The following is a 21798-nucleotide window of genomic DNA, read 5'->3' as shown; positions in this document are numbered from 1 at the left end:
AAAAATAATCCACATTTTCATTTTTATGTGTATATATATATATATATATATATCTCCAATAATAATGTTTCCTCAAGAAAATAAATTTTATTTATTTCATTAGTTTCCGTTTTTATTAGGTAAACTAATTTGAATAATCAGCGCGGGTTCCGAAAAAGCAAAAGAAATAAACATATAAAATGACTTTCACTCTGATAAACTTTTTAAACATAACAATTATTTTTTTTTTTTTTCTCGGAGATGGATAAAAGTTCTAAAAAATCCAAATTTATTAATATGAGAATTTGGATTTTTATTATTAAATAATGATATTCTCAACTTATCAAATAATGCCTTACTCGCTATACGAGAATTTAAATTCTTAAAAAATCGATTATGAGGTGTTTTGAGTTTCCAAATACTTTTTATTTATTTCTCTCATTTTATTATTAATCCACTATGGTTAGAGGCTATTGACAATAATGTTCAATTCAAACACAAAATAAATGACTTCATAAGGGAAAAAACTAGAGAGAGCATTCCACTTAGAAGAAAAATATATTAAGATAATTTATATTTACAACTTTAGAATGAGCAACAGTGTAAATTTTACGCACTTCTTTTGAAAAAAAAGTATGATTCATTATTAAAAAATATTATTCATATAAATTTCATATTTATTAACTTTTTTAAAGAGAGTGCGCGGAACTTACACGTCTTAAAAAATGAAGTGCTTAAATATCGTGTAATATTTTTGAAAAAAATGAATAAATACGATAATTACATAAAGAAAAATTAATTTTTTAATAGTAAATCACATTCTTTTTCGAAACGATTGCATGGTGCTTATACAATTCACGACTGTAAGTAGCATTACTCTTAAAAAAACATATATTTCACAAATTGCAGCCATGACTAATGATGTCAATTTGCCAAATTGTATTTACACCTCACAACAAATCAAGAGTGTGTACGTGTTTTTAGAGGTGCCTTGGCATTGCCATGTTTACATCATTACGCATGTTCAGCCAATAATATTATGATGTTTCTTAAACTAATGAAAGATGAGGCATGTTGTGAACAAAGACTTGCCTTTAAATTGACTCGCACAAGTAAAACCTGTAATTGGCAAAGAGAACAAATAAATAAATAAAGTGTATACATCATATTATATAAGCTTTGCTTCATCATTTTGGTTTTAGTGTGGCCTGCATGAACCGTCTAGGGAGGTGTCTTCTGCTAGCATGCATCGTGTGTACAACATGTTACATGCTAAGTTAGGAGGAGATATAAAGCTGGAGAATATAAACTGAGATGGTAGGCAAAAATGGAGAAGGGGGCTTCCATATCAACTTCATTGATTTGAAATCTTAGCTTCTCTAAAATCTTGAGGACTGATGGAGAGAATAGGAGAACCAGAGAGCTCCACGACCATTTATTTAGAGAGAACTCTATGCAAGTAATTATATAGATTTTAGTGATGATGGAACGCTTTTATTAAACTCTACTCATAGTAGATTTTATATTCTAAACTTATGGCTATAGATCTTAGTATCAAACCACTTAAATACCAGTCTTGTTTATTTCCCCTCATTTATTATTGTTTAGCTATAAATGAGCACATCAAGTACACTATCATCAAGAACCATTACATGAGAGGAAAGGTTCAACCGATCATATTGTTGTGGTTGAAAAATAATCAACATCAATGATTTATTAGATATATTTTTTTCTCAAAAGAGTCGAGAAGGGCGGCCAGTATAACTTCTCTTTTTGGACGTGACCATAAGAGTCTACAGTCATTGTGACATGTTTATATTGAACCATGGCTACTAATCAGGCGAGAGGCGACCCGTCACTGTTACTCCCATCAAAATATTAATATGCAAATGCTTCAAAGATTTTGGTTCACAAATTTTAATAAAACAAATTATTTCGAACCTGTGAACTCGGATAAGGAAGGGAAAAACGATTTTCTAGCTCTTGTCAATTAGGCTACCCCTTGATGTTGATTTATAGGATAATAGTGGGTTTTGATTTTTTTTTCCTTATCATTGTGTATAATTTTTTTAAACTGCTCGTTAATATTGAACATGAATCAGATTCAGATGCAAACTATATAAATAGATACGGGTGATCGGACCCATATCGAATGGCTAGGCAATAATTAATTAATTTAAGGTACGTAGTGTGGTCTCTATATATATATATGGACGAAATTTAAGACCCGGACATGGCCTCCTTCCATCATTTCCCCATTACGTGTAAAAGATGGTAGCAAATATTCAGCGGTTAAATGGAGACAGAACTAAAGGAGCGATTAGAGAGAGAGAGAGGGGTGCCGCGATCGTGCGGCTACTGTAGATAGAATGGAGAAGAAGGGCACGAGGAGCTAGACCCTCGACGTCGTCGGCTGACATTTTCAACGTGGCCAGATCCTATACGTATCTGGAGACAGCTGGAGTGCACGACGTGGCATTATAAGGATGTCTCATCTTCAGCCCACGTGATTTGTGCGCATTTACCCCCATTTGCATGACCCGACAGCGACGACACGCCACGTGTCTCTGCCTGTGTCTTTATTGTATCGTCCAGAACCATCATCATTTATTACGATGGAGGATCCGAGAGGGCTTAGGTTTTGGTCCTACTCGTACTCGCAGCAGTCCACCACTCTCTGTCTTCTACTCGCCGAATATGCAACACTTTAACAACCATAAATGTAGGGGTATAATAGTATCTCACTAATACAATATGATATAATTAATATTAGTATGTAGTAGTATATTGTATTTTTCATTTGAAATTAAAAAAAAAAAATTTACTACTTATAAAATGATGTATAAATAAGTTATTTATTGCATAGCCATTTATAGTTAAAAAAAAAAGTGATGCTTTTGAAAAATTAACAAACAATCAATAAATATATATTTTTTTAAAAATATTAAATATATTTAAGAAAAATTTACTGCCACTCTCTCAATCTCTTATTTCTTTTTCCAAATTTGTGTTTTATTGATTCGGTTTCAACGTAACAAATTATAAACGTAACAAATTATAAATAAATATGTTGTATCGTATCATATCATATCATATTAACAAGTTATTTTAATAACTCTCATCGTGTGAATTAAAGCTGTGGAGAGAGAAAAAAGAACCCAATACTTGGAACGTGAAAAAAAAAAAAGTAGTGGCGTAAATTGTCAAATAAAGGGGCTTTTATAATGATTCCCATCATATAATAATGATTATCACATGGTCAAATTGCACGTCTCATTCTCCTGCGCACTTTATTATATACATATATATGTATTTTGGTCTTTTTACCATGCACTAGACTATATACTTTGCGGCATAATATAAAAAGGCCTTTTGATGTGCATAGAAACAAATCCCAAGTCTTTCTTTGTCGTTGAAGCCTTTTTTTTTTTAATGACTGCGGTACAATTAGTCAGTACTAGAAAAACATCATTGTCATAAATGACCGTTTTCGTCGTGAATTGGGACGTCGGAGATGGTTGCTCCTACGCTACCACCTTGCCATTTTTTTTTTCTTTGTAGTGGTTGCCTTTACTCCTCATCTTTCACATGCATGCATGCATGGTTTATTAATTAATTTGACACATTAATTACGTATGGTTGACATACAAGTTTATTGATTTGTTTGACACATTGATTTCGTACGGTTGACATACAAGACGTCCATTCTTCTAATTGATGAAGAGAAAAATCTTTTCTAAGGTCCTCATCCTTTATTTGGCTTTAAAAAACTTGAATTGCGGTGAAATAGGAGAAAAAAAAAATGATTGTTTAGGAAAGCGACATGGTTGTTTTAGAGAGCAGGTAGAATATACAATTGAGTAATTTTATATGTAGTCGTAGAATATATAAATATCGTGTAATTATTTTAAAAAATAATGGGATATATTATTAAAAAATTATTTTTTTTTATGTAGATTCCATATTTATTCAATTTTTTTAAAATAATTATACGGCGCTTACGCACTCACGACTACAATTATTATTTCTCTATACAATTATTGGTTTGACTCTGTTATGTTTCTCTTGCAATATTGAATCAGTCACACTTTCACACACTTTATATAATTGGTACTATATATAAACACGTTTCTATTAGTCGGTTGGGTTTAGGTAGTGAGAATATCTTAGAAGTGTTGAGAATGTTTGTGAATAGTAGTGAAAAATAATGAAAAAGTAATAATAGAATATTGAATAATATTAAAAAGTAGGTAAAAAGTAATGAATATTATAAAAATAGGTAAAAAATAATAATAAAATAAAGAATAGTAGTGAGAGTACTTGAAGTATTCTTGGTAGCCAAACCAAATCGAGTTTCACCCATCCCAAACCAATTGGTAGGAAAATGAGCCACTTTAAAACATCTGTCTCTGCGAGATAATTTCAGATGATTTACGAATAGTAATAAAATAATAATAATAAATTATTGAATAGTAGTAGAGTGATCTCACTATCCAAACATAGCTATGTGTACAATTATTTATTTAAAGAATATTATTATTTAATCTTAGATTGTATTATTTTTAATCATACATCTTGATATAATTTATTTAAAATATGTAGCCTCACCGAATATAATTAAAGATGATAAAATTTAAGATATGTTATAACCCGGTGTACAAACTAGCGATCATTTGTACAGTGACAACCTCAGCCGAGCCCAAGCCCAAAATCTTTTAAGCCCGGCCAAGGGTAAAGCAGTATATCTAATCAACTTACTAATTTTATTTAAATCAACCACTCTTCATTTGTTTTTAATAAAAAAGTCATTGAAAATACAATAATTTTATTACTTAAAAGAGTAAATTTAGATATAGTTTACGGTGTAGAAATCCGAGCAGTCCTTTCAAGGAGTTATGCTACTCATCCTTCAATAGCCGCCTACATCTTCACTTTTTGCTAATAATGGATCATATATAGTTTTCGGATATTGCGGGAACTGATATCGACGTTTTACTTGGTGCTGGATTGATGGGAGAAAACATCCTATTATATAGTGATGGGCCGATGGGTGTGTTTCATGACACTGCTTATTATTTATTAATGCTGCGATCTTTCTGAAAATAAAGTTTGCAGGATAAAATATTAAATACTAAAAATATCTTAAATTTATATCCGTGATACCAATTAATTTGAAGTAGAATGACAGCTAAAAAAATTAATAAAGGCAATGATTTTCAATAGGCCTGCAACCTGACTAGGGTTGTGCACCCTGCTGCTCGCCCTAGCATGGCAAAGCGGGCAACCCCACTCCACCCATGCAGGGGTAGGGGCTCCTGCCTCGCATCAAGCCTCCCTAGCAGGGGCACCCCGCCACCACTTACGTATTTATATATATATATATATATATATATATATATATATATAAACATAAAGAGAATACCTTAGGACAAGTCAGGCTGGTTTTAGGTAAATAATAGCCCGCCAATCACATACCAACACGTAGTGCTTCTATCATACTTATTTTGGACTAGCAATACATCAGAATTGTGCATCATCACCCTTTGCGATTTCTTAGAGTGCAGAAACCCCTGCATCTCCATTCGCGATTTGAGCCCCACAAATCGCACACGAACAGAGATGGCGTCGCACCCAAGAATACCCATTGACGTCGCACCCAAGCCCACCCAAACAACGTCGGCGTCGCACCCAAGCCCTTTTAGTCGCGTCGCAGCCTCCTTGCGACCCCTCGAAGCTCAACCTCTGTTGCCTCTCAGCCCCCTCGCACCCGCTTGAAGCTTAACCCGACATCCGTCGCCTCTCAGCCCTTCGCAGTCCCTTGAAGCTCAGCCCAACCTTCTTTGCCTTTCAATTTCTGGTATGTCATTTTTATATAAAATTGATTGTGGCTGTAAGAAATGAACCACCTGAATTGTTTGTCTAACAAAGTGAAATTGAAATTGATTGGCAAACCAGAAATCTATGCATTTTACCTGTTTGATAAAATTTTTAAGAAGAAAAAACACCACTATATTGCATTGGAGTTCTAAATCTGACTTTCAGATTAGGTGATTGATATAATCAGGTTGGGAATTCTTGTTTATGGGAATTATTGTTGAGCTATATTTGTGATTTGGTATAAAATAAAAGAGGTTTCTGATTTGGTTTTTCTTGGCATTTTTGCACCCCAGTGGAAATCTCATGGCACCGTTCGAGCTTGCAGAATCGAGGAAGCAATTGGGCGAGCTGATTGATTTATTTCTGATATACAATTTTTTGTAAAAATTGAAAGTGCCCTACCTTAAAGTTGTGACCTTTTAAGCTTTCTCGTATAATTTCCTAACGCCTGCTAACATCTAGTTAGTTCCAGCATTGGAGAAGTTTATTTAGTGTTCATTATGTTGTTATAACAATACTATAACAGTAGTCTCAATTGTCGGACTGAGATGGCTGAGTCGGCATCGGCATCGGACTGAGATGCTTGCCTCGGCGTCGACGTTGGAGTCGGACTGAGGGCAGCGACCAAAGAGCAGCGGTGAAGAGAAGACAGTGGACGATGCAAATGAGAAGGCATCGGACTATAGCACATACGAATTGAGTGTTTTTCTCAAGTGCTTCTCTGTGGTGGTGTGTATTCTTCTTATGGGGTTTTTTCCTACGTGGCAATAGATGAATGGAGGGCTGTTTTTGGCTAAATTGTAGCCCGACCGTATCAAAGCGCCTCTGAAACATAAATATATATATATTTATATTTTACAAATTGTGTATATATAAATATATATTACAATTTGTTAAATTTGTTCACAAAGTATACACTAACAAATTTAAAAACTAATACACTACAACTTACACAAAATATGCATTAGTAAATTTAAAAATACATACTTTTTAAATTATAGTCATATTTACAAAATTTAAATTTACAATTTAGGTCTAAAACTGTATTTTTAATTACTTTTGGATCTAGGAATAATTTTTAAACCTAGTAGAATGTAGTTAATTTTTTAAATAGACATGAGGCTATGCGGATTCCAATCGGTCCCCCTTCCCCGAGATGTGGGGGCCGGAGATCAGTGTAGGGTGGCCCCGCCCTATAAGGAGCGAGTAGCACCCCTAAACCGAACTAGCAAAACATGGATCTGAACCCAATCCGACCCGGTCACTATAGCTTGCGAACTCGGTCCGACCCAACATATTACTGTTCGGGCCGGGTCGGGTTCTTTTAAAAAAAAAACAACAAAGAAAAAACCAAAACAAACAAACCAACTTATCATTTCCTTGAATTATGACACAACATTCACCACTGGGACTTGGATTGTCGATTTTAGAGAAACTGTGTACTAGGACAGAATTGGACAGTTGATGTGCAGTTTCCAAGCTCTGTTCATGCTTCCTCTTCCCGACGTTCCCTTTGATCCTCGGACAAACTGAACCAAAGAAAAACGTAATATTTCAACTTCAGCTTCAAGAACATCTTAGGTTTTAGATCTTGCCTTCAATATTAGAGATGACCCCATCCAAATTAATATTTCAAATAAAGCATACCGAGAGGTCATGCTCTCATTTCTTTTTCTTCTTCTTCTTCTTCTTCCTGTCTTTATTTTATTTTTATTTTGTTTTTCTCCTCTTTTGTTTGGGCTGGGGGGAAAGGTGGTTGGTATCCCTTTCCATCAACAAACATAATATCTTTATTTCCATCAACACTCGGTGAAGCTCCGAAGCACGTCGATAGCGCAAAATCCGACAAGCAAGGGTTTTTCCCACTCTTTTTGAGTAATACCTGGCTAATCCTTTTGGAATTCTCGTCCCCATAAACCTCCAAGCTGTTTGCTGCTGGCCATGAACGATTTGGTGATGCAAGTGAAAGTTGTCGGGATGGCGCCTCTGGTTCGCCTGGAATGTCTACGGCGAACGGTGACGGCGAATGCCGATGGAGACGACGACATATAACGGAGATAGAAAACGCCACTGGCTAAGGTTTCTGCAGGCAGTGGGGGAGAAGAGAATCGGTTCGTCGGTTTCGATGGAACACAACCTGCTTATTATATGTTGACCTGATGAACCCATCTTTGTTCGAGTTCAATGGATCGGTTAGTAGGACGGATCGGGCCCAAAGCAGTTTATGCACAGCCCTAATTTTCAGTTACCGGTAAAGTTTATTTATTGAGCAGATATCACGAGGAGCCAGACCAAAACCATGAATCCTTTATCCTTTTTATACTTGAGATGGGACAGTTCAATCATTAATGTTCAACTAAAGCTTTTATACCGCAAGGCCAGGTGATATTGGGATCTCCAGTCCACATCAGCTTGGCCAGTTGCTGGTACGCCTTTTCAGTTGGGTGAGCAGCGTCAAAGAACACATGATACTCGCTGGGCTTCCCACACAATTCATACTCTTCTTTTAATGTTCCCTTCCCACAGTTGAGATTTTCTCTGTATGAACCAGATCCGCAGCATGCAAGCCATCTTCCCAGCTTCCTCGAAACCTAATTCATTACTTACAGGTATTATAAGAACAAGAGTAATGCTAAGGATTCAAATAGACAAGTTTCGTCTATTTGAATCCTATTCACAAAACCATGCATTGTGCTTTGTACTTTAGACAAATTCAACGCACGATTTTAATGTACAATAATATTAGACAGGAATGCAGCCCCCCCAACTTCTGTTACAAGTCAACTGCGCCGGCCATCCTAGAAATTAATTAAACAATAAATAATATATATAATCAGAAACAATTAATTAATGTCATGATTTCCCATGAGTTATCGCTTACAAATAACAAATGGAAATCAATGATTTCTGTGACAGTATTAAAACAAAATAATATTCAATTAATTTCTTTGGGGGAAATTTATATTTTGTATTTTCAAAATACGATTGGTTTTATAATTTGCATATAAACTATCAAAATTGGCAATTGCGACTCTTATATAACCTATCAAACTCTAATTACAATGTATATGTACAATCAATAAAGATCACATGACTGTTAATTAGATCAACGAAAATAGAAATATAATATTAATTAATTAGATGCATGGGACACAATTAATTAATTTTCTTACCTTTTTTAGCATATATATATATTCGATATTTACTTGTCAAATTAGATAATGGGTACATTTATATATATTTTTTTATTTGCTCAATATGCATTTTATAGAACCCTAGTAGTCTATGGTACGTCCACAAGAACATACATACAAATTATAATATATATATATATATACACACTATAAGAAAATTGTTAATTATTTATGTCCAGATATTTTTTACAAAAATGATTATTTTTTACTAAAATAAATTTATTTTCATCACAAATACTCATTTTATATATATATATATATATATATATATATATATATATATATTGCAAATTTAGACCAAGACAATGCGCCGGAAAGCGTGACGGGCCTGGTAAGTTGTCACGCTAAGACCGGAATATTAATTTCCTTGATTACGGGCCAGTACTCCAATTTTTACGAAAGACGAGAGAAACAATGAGAAACTTCTACTACATCACAATCATCAGCGCATCCAGAGTCAAGATAATATATATACCTACTGCATCACAGACAACTCATGAATGATTATGGTTGCGTTTGAATGTTGAAGTGAGTTAAATTGAGTTGAGTTGAGATGATAAAATATTGTTAGAATATTATTTTTTAATATTATTATTATTTTAAGATTTAAAAAAGTTGAATTGTTTATTATATTTTATATTGAGATTTGAAAAAGTTGTAATGATGAGTTGAGATGAGTTGAGAGATGTTTGTCATCCAAACGAAGCCGATCAATATTTTCTGAACTAAAGGTTGAGGTTATTGAATTTGGAGAACTAGAATGATCAACAAGTACCCTTTGAATGTTAATAATGGATCCAAACATCTTTATCGTTTCGGTAAAGTTAAAGTTATTTCTTGAAGGTTTGACTTTTTATCATACGGTCTTTAAATTGTCAAAAAATGATTTAGTCGTAAAGAGATTATATAAAAATAAATTTACAAGTTGATATGATTTGATGTGGGATATAATATTTTAAAGTAAATTTAATATATTATATGAATCTATATGATTTAATATATTTGTGAATTTATTTTTATAAAATCTTTTTCGAACTATAAAAATACGTACCTCTCTAAATTTCCGGTGTGATAGCATGGGTGCATGATTGATTAATAAACGTAATTAAATTAAGAACAAACTAAGTATATAGACCAGTTCTCTACGTACTTACAGTCAAATTCAATGCTTGATTTCGATTATCTTTACATTTAATTAGTATATTAGCTTTCGATATTAAAGGGTTGGTCAAATGGAGGATAAAGACCAAATTACAGTACTGATTTCCACGAAACTCTTTACGCTTTTCCTAATTAATTAGTCGACGACGTTAAAATGAATTAATTAATAGTATATATATATATAATTCTTTTAAATATAATTTGTGTTCTTCTTTCAATTTTATTCAGACGTAAACGCAGCTATTCCTACACATTTTGTAGATTTATAACTGATCACTCAGGCAAAATAATTGCTCAAAAAATAACGTACGTATGAGTTTGGATCGATGAATATCAGCTGAACTCTGGAAATGAATTGATGGGAGCAAACACCCTTCTTTTTTCTAGGTTAAGTAAAAAAAAAAACAAAAAAAAAGAAAAAAAAAAAAAAGAAAACTTATTTGGTATATAACAAAATACAACCACAAAAATATTCTAAAAAACTAAACTCACAAATTGACATAATAACTTCGTCTGATATGTTAGATCTATTTTATAATAAAAATAATTTTATAATAATTTTATAAATTATATCAAACTACGTCAATTTGTGAATTTATTCCTGTAAAATAATTCATTTGTAGTCAAAACATTTTTCATTTGGTAAACTTTATTTGAGCATATGTAGAAGCCATATATGCACTTGGACATTTCTACAGAGTGCGACTGCAGATATCATCATAATTAGGAACTAGCTAGAAAAAAGCAAGAACCCTGAATCCTTATTAATTGTTTCACAACACTGAGCTTATAATTTAGTTGAGTTGGTACAGTTCATGACTTATTTATGTCCTGCAACCAGTGCTTTTATACCGTAAGGCCAGGTGACATTGAGATCTCCATCCCACATAAGCTTCGCTAGTTGCTGGTAGGCCTTTTCTGTTGGATGAACAGCGTCAAAGAACACATATTCGCTGGGGTTCCCACACAATTCATACTCTTCTGTTAATGTTCCCTTCCCACAGTTCAGATTTTCTCTATATGAACCAGATCCGCAGCATCCCTTCTTCCCTTCCTTGAAACCTTCATTAATTACACATATTAGAACAAAAACCTAAATTATGTAATGAGAAATGCTTTAGCACTAAGGGATTTCATAAAGAGTAATGTTAATTATATACATTCTATACTCACATCTCACTTTCATTCTACTATCATGATAAGATGACATTGTACAATATCAATCTTTATATTTTAATCTATTTTCAAAAAAATAAAAGATTATTTAAGGAAAAGATTATTAAAAGAGAGAGAAACCATACCATATTTTAAAGGGTCATTAATTCTTTCGGTAACGAAAGTGTATAAATCGGCATGTGAATATTTGAATCCTTTGAGCTGGGTCTCTAGTATCTGGAGGACATGAGAAAGTGCTTTATTGTGCAGTTTTACCAGTGCTGTCAATTCCTCCATGCATGCACCTCCGATTTCTGGTTTTATAGCTTTCGCCAATGGTACGCAACCCACGGGCTCCACGTTCAGAAACGCAAATTTCCTTCCTCCTTTCTTGTGTATTTCCTAACGTGCGGATCAAAGTATGTACGTACGTACAATAATATATATAATTATATACCAATTTAATTTATTTTAAATACTGGAATATTTGAAGAGCAGTAATTGCGATATTACTTTGATCACAGTTGTCATGTTACCGATCACCATGTCTACGTATTCTTCTCGAGAGTAGGAATATTGAAGTGTGCTGGAGTTAGCGAAAGTGACCAAGTAGTCGTTGGTTCCGATGCTAATCAAGTAAACGGCTCTGGACAGCAATGTCCTGGTCTCTGCTTCACCCAGTTTTTGCCTCAGCACCCTCTCCATTTGCTCGAAATAATGGAATTGGGTATGTAGGTCTATCACCTGACAAACAGGGAGGACAAAAACATATTTAATGCAGTACTATATATGGTTAATGCATGTCCAAAGTTCCAACCACATATGTAAACAAATATTTCCTGTGACTAAATTAATAGGTAGCTAGGAACTATATGGATAGAAAGCATACCAATCCTCGGCGGGTTTCAACAAGAGCACCAGCTCCTGCTGATGCAAAGTTAGCCCCATCGGTATATCGATGATAACCGGGATGTAGATAGGGTGGAATGAATGGCAACTTTAGATACTCAGCTGCAACATTAATGCTTCAAAAGTCAATTTTAGCAACAATTCATGATCATGTCCTCCTAGAGAAAATACATGATGACTGAAACTTACCAATGAAATCAGGTATTAGACGGCCATCAGAGGCTCTTCCGGAGGGATACTTGAAGTAGCTCTCGCCATATGGCCAAACATTTGCCTGTAAAACAGTCGTGGTGTTGATGTAGTTATTGTTTCCAGCATCAATTATTGAATCCCCGAAGATGAACAAGGCAACATGCTCCTCCGGCAGGCAGATGCGACCAAGACATTGAGTTGGGACAGCAAGGCCGGTTGCACACAAAACTACGAGACAGATCAAGTAAAACCTTGAACCCATCATCATGTTAAATCTCGGCCTCCCCTTTCTGTTTTCTTCTCATTACTTGGAGATTTCCATTTATAAGCTGCATGCATTGTGCTTCAGTTGAACTTTCAAAACAGACTAATTTAATTATAAGTTGATTATTTTTCTTTAAAATTCCTGAGTAGGTCGGCTAGCTAATTCGTATCCGTTGAAGATTGAACAAATTAACATTAACATCCTCCAACAAGCTATAGACATGTATCAGTCAAATTCAACGCTCGATCATACCATGCACATTAGTATATTCGTGTGTACAAATTTTTTCAACAGTATTAGATAGGCAGCCCCCAAACTTCTGCTACAAGTAAACTGTGCCAGCCATCCTATAAAAGAAGAATAATTTAATTAGAAACAATTAATTAATATCATTTTCCCAGTCGTTAATCAGAGGATGATGATGATAATGATAAGAAATTAGACGATAAAACAATGGGAAATTTCTACTCTTTATCACCATCAGCGCATGATATTCCACAGTCAAGATTCAAGATCTACTGCATCACAGACAACTCATGAATAATAATTATATCAATATTTTCTGAACTAAAGGAGGAGGATATTGAATTTGGAGAGTTAGGATGAACTAAGCTGGGATCATCCCTTTGAAAGTTAATATATAATGGAAATATCTTTATCTGTTGATTAGACGTCAATATTAATAATAAAATCTCTTTCTTTTCACGCATGCATCAGTTAAAATGAGGCCTTCAGTTGATTAAAATCCCTGTGTGATATTCGCAAATCGATTGCATGCGTCTATAATGCATGATTGATTAATAAACGGTAAATTCATGAGGACGAACTAATTATAAGTAGACCGATTCGATCTACAGTCAAATTCAAATTCAATGCTTGATTTCGATCTTTACATTTAATTAATTAGTAAATCATTATTAATTAGCGCGCGGCTACACATGAATTAATGTTCCTCTGATTCAACAAAGCTTTTAATATTAAAGCATTGGTCAAATGGAGGATATAGACCAGATCGATCAAATTGATTTTCTAATTCTAAATTCAATGTGGCCACCAGCTCATTATTCACGAAGTAATTCTTTATACATACGCTTTTCTTTGTCATTTTTGTTGCAATTAGTCAACGACGTTCGCCATTAAAATGGATTAATTAAAAGTAGTATATAATTTATTTAAAATATTTGTGTTGTTCTTCCAATATTTTTATTCACTCAGGCAAAATATATAATTGCTCAAAAAATAACGTATGATCAGTTCGGATCGATAAATATCAGCTTAACTCTGGAAATCATGAATTGATGGGAGAAAAGACCCAGCTTCTTTTTTCTAGGAAAAGAAAAAGAAAAAAAAGGAAAGCCAAGGGTTAATAAATGGTAAACTTTTTTTAGCATATATATATATAGTAGCTATGCACCTTGGACATATGCATCTCCAGACTCCAGAGTGCATACTGCAGATAGATATCATGACGAGGAACAGGAACGTCAAAGCTAGCTAAGCTAGAACTCTGATTAATCCTTATTATTTGTTTCACAATACTGAGCTTATTATAATTTAGTTCATGATCAGTTGGTACAGTACATGATTCATTTATGTCCAACCAGTGCTTTTATACCGTAAGGCCAAGTGACACTGAGATCTCCATCCCACATAAGCTGCGCCAGTTGCTGGTAGGCCTTTTCTGTTGGATGACCAGCATCAAAGAAGACATACTCACTGGGGTTCCCACATAATTCATACTCTTTTACTGATCCCTTCCCTCCACAGTTTACGACTCCTCTATATGGACCAGATCCACAACATGCTATCTTCCCTTCCTTGAAACCTTCATTACACAAATTATAATGCAGATCATGGGTTTCAGACTGCGATAGAATTAGAAGAAGGAAGAGAAAACGAAAATAATTGAATTACCACAATAATCAGATATGTTTTGTGCTATGATAATGGCCTTGACATACCATATTTTAAAGGGTTATTCATTCTTTCAGTGACGAAACTGTATAAATCGGCATGTGAATATTTGAATCCTTTCAGTTGACTCTCTAGTATCTGGAGGACATGAGAAAGTGCTTTATTGTGCAGTTTTACCAGTTCTGTCATTTCCTCCATGCATGCACCTCCGTTTCCTGGTTTAGTGCTTTCGCCAAGGGTATACAACCCAACGGCTCCACATTTAGAAACGCAAATTTCCTTCCTCCTTTGTTATATATTTCCTAACAGTTCAAAGTACAATAGTAAACAACTTAATTACAAAAATGAAAACAGAAATATACCCAAAAAATAATTTATTTTAAATACTGGATCATGAAACACTAATAATTGCAAATATTACTTTGATTACAGTTGTCATGTTGCCGATCACCATGCCCACATATTCTTCATGAGAGTAGGATTGAAGCATGGTGGAGTTTGATGTGAAAGGGACCAAGTATTCGTTGGTTCCAATGCTAATGAAGTAAACTGCTCTGGACAGCAATGTCATGGTCTCTGCTTCACCCAGTTTTTGCCTCAACAGCCTCTCCATCTTCTCGAAATAATGGAATTGAGTATGTAGGTCTATCACCTGAAAAGGAGGGATAGAAAAAGGGGAAGAAAGAAAGAGATCAACAAAAGCGAGTATTCAACCATGCCACCATATAGAATTTGCTTAGGCCTTAAATGATATTAATCTATGAACACATAAGATCATGAGACAGCTAATACATTAATGTAAGTTGCCTGTCCAACCACATATGTAAACAAACATTTCCTAAGACATAAACTTGGAACTATAGTAACATTGTTTATTTTGCTATTTATTTTTTGGGAGTATACATATGGGAGTGTCGGGCAACATCCTCACTTAGCTCTGGATCACTGATAACTGTTATGACCTTCTATCCGGTAATGTTTATAACTTTGAGCCCAACTTGAACTAATACTGTGCCATCCAAGCACAAATACTCTTGCTATAATTATTGGCACTCAGTTTCTTAGAATCTCAAGGAAAAAATCTATGTATGCCAAGGAGCCTGGTTAAAGGGTAGAAGAGCTCGAACTGGTACTTATTAGCCAGGTAAACATATATACAATTTATGCTAACTGCTGTGATAGGCTCTCACATCATGAGTTATGTATTTTTGTGCATAAATAAACAAGCTTGCAAATAGATTTTTTTCATGAGAAAAAGCATACCAATCCACGGTTAGTTTCAACAAGAGCACCAGCTCCTGCTGATGCAAAGTTAGCCCCGTCGGTATATCAATGATAACCGGGATGTAGATAGGGTGGAACGAATGGCAACTTTAGATACTCAGCTGCAACATTAATGCTTCAAAAGTCAATTTTAGCAACAATCCATGTTGTCCTCCTAGAGAAAATACATGATGACTGAAACTTACCAATGAAATCAGGTATTAGACGGCCATCAGAGGCTCTTCCGGAGGGGTACTTGAAGTAGCTTTCTCCATATGGCCAAATATTTGACTGCAAAACAGTCGTGGTGTTGATGTAGTTATTGTTTCCGGCATCAATCATTGACTCCCCGAAGATGAACAAGGCAACATGCTCCTCCGGCAGGCAGATGCGACCAAGACATTGGGTTGGGATCATAAGGCTTGCACAGTACAAAACCATCAGACAGAAATGGAGCCTTGACCCGGCCATCATGTTAAATCTCCTTCACTTTCTGTTTTCTTCTCATTACTTGGCGATTTCCATTTATAGGCTGCATTGTGCTCAAGATGGGGAAATAAGTTGATTATTTTACATTGTATCGGTCCAAGAATGAACAGACATCATTGAACAAGTAGAATAGTACTAAGATCAAAGTCAACGCTCGATTTCACCACATTAGTATATTCGTGTCTGCGCTTTTGTTACATATAAACTATGCCGGCCATTCTAGAAAACAAGAATTAATGAATAAAAGAGATCATAATTGATTAATTTCATATGATCTCAGATTTCGGGTGATGATGATGAGAAAGACGATAAAAGAATGGGAAATTCTATTACATACATGATCATCAGCATCGGCGCATTCTCAGTTAAGACCTACTGCTGCATCGATCACAGGCAACTCAGCGAAAATTATATCAAGATTTTCTGAACTATAGGATGAGGATATTGAACTCGATCGATCCAAGAATTAGGATGAACAACCCTTTGAAAAGTTAATAATGGAAACATCTTTACCGACCAATTACGTGTTGCATGAAGAGTTGACAGTCAAATTCAACGCTTGATTTCTTTACATTTGGTATATTCGCTCGTGGCTACGCAATGAATGATCCTCTGATTAAACAAAGTTAGCTTTCATTGAATTAAGGGTTGGTCAAATGGAGGATAAAGACCCAATCATGCCATTGATTTGTAAATTCGTGGCTACATGCATGCATAATAAATCTCTGATAAAACTAAGCTTTCATTACAAAGTTGGTCAAATGGGGAGAAAGACCAAATCAACCACATGATTGTCCTGTTTAAGGTAAAAGAATGAATTCTACGTGCAATCACATGCAATTTTAAAGGGTGCCTAAGGTGCTGAGGGATATTGAAATTGCAATCAAGGTCACCTAGATATGTCAACTGTGAAATACCTTTCAGAAGGGAGGGAAGTCCTGACAAGCTTGACAACCTTGTTATATTACTAGGATAAAAGAATAGAAGGAGCAGCTTCTTTTTCATTTACTCTGGTTTCAGTAAGATTACACGCAGCAAAGAGACATTAATTCGAAAGTAAAAGGACTTTTAGAGAGTTTGGAATAGATCCCTCAGATTGTAAGGCCCAACAACACTGTTGGTGTTATTTGCCCTACCCCACATTTCATCTGCAAATTGTTTGTGGACCCTTTCTGTGAGATGATAAGAGTCCCAAAAAATATACTCTTTGGGATTCTCACAGAGTTGGAACTCTTTCCCTAGTCTTTTTCCTCCACAACTGAACACTCCTCTGAACTTCCCTGTCCCACAGCATGCTCCTTTTCCTTCCTTGAAACCTTGTCAAAAAACAATATTCCCCATTCAGCAATTTGCAACTTCGAGTAAATGAGAACAGAAAAGCTATCTTTTTCTTTGGCAGCAGCCAGCATGTAGTGTATATTGGTAATGGCTGAATCCGAGAGATTAGTTCGGCCACTTTCTCATTGGGTGGTTTTACTACAAGGGCTGGCCTGTGAATTGCGCTGCTCTCGCCCAATTATATTAGGACTAGGCAGTTCGGCTTGGCCTGATGAATAACGAATCCAGGGGTTGATAAGAAACTGGATTTGATATTTATGTTTTTATTCTAATTTGAGGACGTCAAGTAAAAGAAAGATAAACACATAAATTGAGTTATACAGTTCATTGAGCATTTAATAGTGTCTGAATAGCCCACACAGACAACAATAAATATTTGATGCCTTGAAGCTCATGCATCTATCTCTGTTGCACTTAAACTACTGAATTCAGACAAAACCTGAGTAGAATTAGACAGCTCTATTGCTCACCACCTCACAGGTTGGAGAAAAGAGATGCTGAGAGATGTGCATGTTACATACCATATTTTGAGGGATGATTCATTCTCTGTCTGAGACTGATGTTGAGGTTGAAAATTGAATATTTAAACCCCTTCAAGTGTTTCTCTAGTTTTTGGAGGAGCTTAGACAGAGCTTGATTGTGTAATTTTGCCAGTGATGAAGCTTCTTCCAAGCAGTTACCATTGTTATCTGGATTGATGATTCTGATACCTGGAAGACAGCCCACGGGTGGCAAATTGATGAACCCAAAATTTCTACCGCCTCTGCTATATATATCCTGCCAAAATGGCAATAACCCCAAATATTACCTCACAACATGAAGGAGAAACTATTGCAATTTTGGGTCAAGAAAGCTTACTTTGATGATGGTTGTCAAGTTTCCAATCACAATTCCAACATATTCTGACTTGGAAAAGGTGTCCAGCACCGTGGAATTGGTTAAGAAAAGACTCATATAATCGTTGGTTCCAATGCTAAACAAGTAGACAGCTCTTGATAACATCATTTTGGCTCCAACATTGCCTAACTTGCTTCTCAACCAAGTCATTACCTCCTTATAGTAACTTAGCTGCGTTTTAAGATCAATAACCTGCAAATTTTAGTAGCACTTAAACCCGGAGACTCATTTAAGCAAATGACAATATTCACCTGTCATAATGAAACATTTCATTGTAATGGTTTGTATCCACTAGACTCATTTAACAGAGATCATTTCAATTGTCTGTTCGAACTAGTAAATCTACTCAAGTATTTAATACTTTCATGTGTATCTCTCTACATTAAACCATCTAATTTGAGTAAGAAATTAAAAGAATCTCCGTTAAACTTTACATTGTATTATATATAGGACAGGTCCATACACGAGTACTTTTGATACAGACGTTGAAAGAAAAACTGTAAATGGGACAGCTTGTAACCCCTTTTGGGCCTCACTTGACGTTTGACAAATCAGGTGTGCACTCAGAAATTGTGGCCCAAACTATTAGAAGTGCTGAAAAAGTAAAACTGGCTTGTGGCCACAAAAAACAAAAAAAAAAACAAAAGCTTACATTGCCACAGATTTAAAGTCAACATCTCTCGTATGATTACACGATGAAACTAGGAAGGTTGTCTTCTTGGAAGTGCTTCAACTAACACGAGTGGATCGAAAAGTTCTGCCTTTGTGAGGCACATTCTAATTCTCAATAAACCAGAAGAACTTGCAAAATAAACTCATATGCAAATGCCATTTATGAAAGGAATTAGTTACATATGTATATGTATCTCTGATGTCCTGAAATGTGTACGTACCGCACCTTGAAAGGTTTCTGATAGAGCTCCCGCCCCAGCAGATGCAAAATTCACCCCGTTGAAATAGTGAGGATTCCCAGCAGGTTGTAGAAAGGGTGGAATCAAGGGTAACTTCGCATGTTCAGCTACAATATTGAAGGACAAGAAAAAAAAAAAGGAGTTTTCTTTAAGCATAGATCAGAATATTTGTTCTTATTTGACCAAAACAAATTTGTACAACAAGCAACAAAGACATGATATGGTTTGAAAATCTAACCAATGAAATCTGATACCAAACGGCCATCGGAAAACCTCCCGGTTGGGAACCTGAAATAAGTTTCTCCATAAGGCCAGAAATTTGCTTGGTCGAGGGTTGTGGTGTTGATGTAATTGTTGTTGCCGGCATCTAAGAAGGAGTCGCCGAATATGAAGAAAGCAACGTGTTTTCTTGAATGCTCGGATGATCTACTCCCGCAACTCGTTGAGATGAGGATCGCTACATGAACAGCCATAATGAGAAAGACAGACCTTGGCCTTGCCATGGCTGACATCCTTTCCACATGAGTTTCATTCATCCCAGATTAATGTCTGTAATATATGACCAACTCTTTGATTGCATATGCTTTTGAGTGCAGTGCAAAGTTTGGAACAGTACTCGGGAGTGATTCGAAATTTGGCATGATGCATGCTTGGATATTCAAGATGAAAACTAAAAAAACGTGCATCTCTGTAAAGAGTTGGACGGTAAGTACTCAAACTAATCTAAAGAACTTGAAAACGTCAACTTTCCTATATTTTTGGCTCAAAATTCAAAACGCTTGTATAAGCTGTATTTGTTTGAAGACAGCGATAAAAAAAAATTAAGCCAGAAAATATTCACGAATTAAAATACATGAAAAGATTATTCTCGATTCAGACGATGCCTGCCTGCCTGCCTGCCTGGTTTTCAAACGTGCATGTCAAGTTGCATAAGTTTGTGCTGCGGCTGGCATAAAGATTTGGGCTGGAATTTCATATAGAGATCATGATCTATTTGACATTACCAGTACTACTGTGGATGTTGGTTCAGTGATGAGAGATTTATTTTTAATCAATGAATTGTATAGATATATAGAATTATAGCTTATTACTTACTTCATAATTCCGGCAATCATATCCTATCTAGTCTCAACAAACCTGTTATCTCTTTTGGATCCACCTCAAAATTAATATGCAGTATATATGTTCTTTACCACATTCTTTGACAAGAAAAACATTAACTTGATTTATTTTTCTATATGCTTGCCCAGAAAGTACCAACCTTTGTCGAATGAATGCTCTTGGGTTTCACTCACATAGACAGTACTGCCAACCTTTCATTACCCTATTTAATGAGAACTTGCATTTGAAGATTGTTTTTGTATTAATTTAATTAAGAAATTCATAAATTAATTGTACTTCAGTACTACTCTAATCCAATGGAGACTATGAACGAAAGTCCAATGATACTTATGAAGCCTCGACCATTCCCATCATAGCTAACCATTGAATAATTTTAAGTCTAATTATTTTTGCATATGAGCAATGCTACAGTCTCTATTTGGAGATTGTAAAGTAAGTTTAAGTAATTTTATCTTTAAAATTTTTTAAAATTACAAAAATATTCATCTTAAAATGATGTTATTTCTCATTTAATAAAAGATTTGTACATAAAGTTTCCAAGTGGACACTATAAATAAAATTTCTCTTTGCATATATAATTCGCAGGAAGTGTTTCTAGGTTTTACATGTGGCGCCATCTGGTAGCTAGGACTTTTAGGTAATGATTTATTGCTTGAACATTGCCAAGTGCCACAGACTTGAAAACTTGAGTTCCTTCTTGACCTAATGGCCAATGAGGGAGAGTTTGAAAGCAAATATATAAGCTGCAACTATAAATTGGGATAAAGGTGGAACTGTCCGTAGAGGAGTTAGGCTTACCGGAAATAAGTTAAAACAATGGCGAGCTCGATAGTGATACGTATCTTCCATTCTTATCGAGAAATGAATCACGTAGCCGACAAACTTACCAAATTGGGTTCTAATGGAAATGAGGCTTTTTTTGAGTCCACTCACAGCCTACCGAAGGACAATTCGGGAGCTGTTCTTATAGATAAAATTGGCTTACACGTTCTCCGTTAAAAATAACAAATTTGGTTATAGGTTTGTTTTTTTACTGACCTTTTATTTTATTTTGGTTTATCTTTATCATTTGCTGCTTTTGTTATAATGTACGGTATAATATTTAGTTAGTTTAGATGTCTCAATTTGGTTT

The 21798-nt window shown here is 35.0% G+C and overlaps 2 protein-coding genes and 1 pseudogene across 2 annotated transcripts; all 3 read right to left on the bottom strand.

Moving 5' to 3' along the window:
* Positions 1-10797: 10797 nt before the first annotated feature.
* Positions 10798-12818, bottom strand: LOC109004937 (GDSL esterase/lipase 1-like). Its single transcript, XM_018983637.2, has 5 exons — positions 12465-12818; positions 12256-12377; positions 11880-12110; positions 11513-11768; positions 10798-11273 (listed from the first exon to the last, which is right to left on the bottom strand). The coding sequence occupies exons 1-5, from the start codon at positions 12733-12735 to the stop codon at positions 11032-11034; spliced, it is 1122 nt and encodes a 373-aa protein (XP_018839182.2). The 5' UTR covers positions 12736-12818; the 3' UTR covers positions 10798-11031.
* Positions 12819-14268: 1450 nt separating this feature from the next.
* Positions 14269-16796, bottom strand: LOC109004938 (annotated as a pseudogene).
* Positions 16797-17276: 480 nt separating this feature from the next.
* Positions 17277-20335, bottom strand: LOC109004939 (GDSL esterase/lipase 5-like). Its single transcript, XM_018983638.2, has 5 exons — positions 19783-20335; positions 19527-19651; positions 18595-18825; positions 18258-18513; positions 17277-17714 (listed from the first exon to the last, which is right to left on the bottom strand). Exons 1-5 carry the CDS (start codon positions 20078-20080, stop codon positions 17467-17469), a joined length of 1158 nt encoding a protein of 385 aa, XP_018839183.2. The 5' UTR covers positions 20081-20335; the 3' UTR covers positions 17277-17466.
* Positions 20336-21798: the final 1463 nt, after the last annotated feature.

This window comes from Juglans regia, chromosome 12, assembly GCF_001411555.2.
Source record: "Juglans regia cultivar Chandler chromosome 12, Walnut 2.0, whole genome shotgun sequence".
NCBI lineage: Eukaryota > Viridiplantae > Streptophyta > Magnoliopsida > Fagales > Juglandaceae > Juglans > Juglans regia.
This window is presented reverse-complemented; position numbering and strand designations above follow the sequence as displayed.

Coding starts and splice junctions, on each gene's coding strand:
- LOC109004937 (XM_018983637.2), bottom strand. CDS start 12,735: ATGATGATGGGTTCAAGGTTTTACTTGATCTGTCTCGTAGTTTTGTGT. Junction 11,769..11,879: donor ACATGACAACTGTGATCAAA/GTAATATCGCAA, acceptor TCCGCACGTTAG/GAAATACACAAGAAAGGAGG. Junction 11,274..11,512: donor TAATGACCCTTTAAAATATG/GTATGGTTTCTC, acceptor TAATTAATGAAG/GTTTCAAGGAAGGGAAGAAG.
- LOC109004939 (XM_018983638.2), bottom strand. CDS start 20,080: ATGAATGAAACTCATGTGGAAAGGATGTCAGCCATGGCAAGGCCAAGG. Junction 18,514..18,594: donor ACTTGACAACCATCATCAAA/GTAAGCTTTCTT, acceptor CCATTTTGGCAG/GATATATATAGCAGAGGCGG. Junction 17,715..18,257: donor GAATCATCCCTCAAAATATG/GTATGTAACATG, acceptor TTTTTTGACAAG/GTTTCAAGGAAGGAAAAGGA.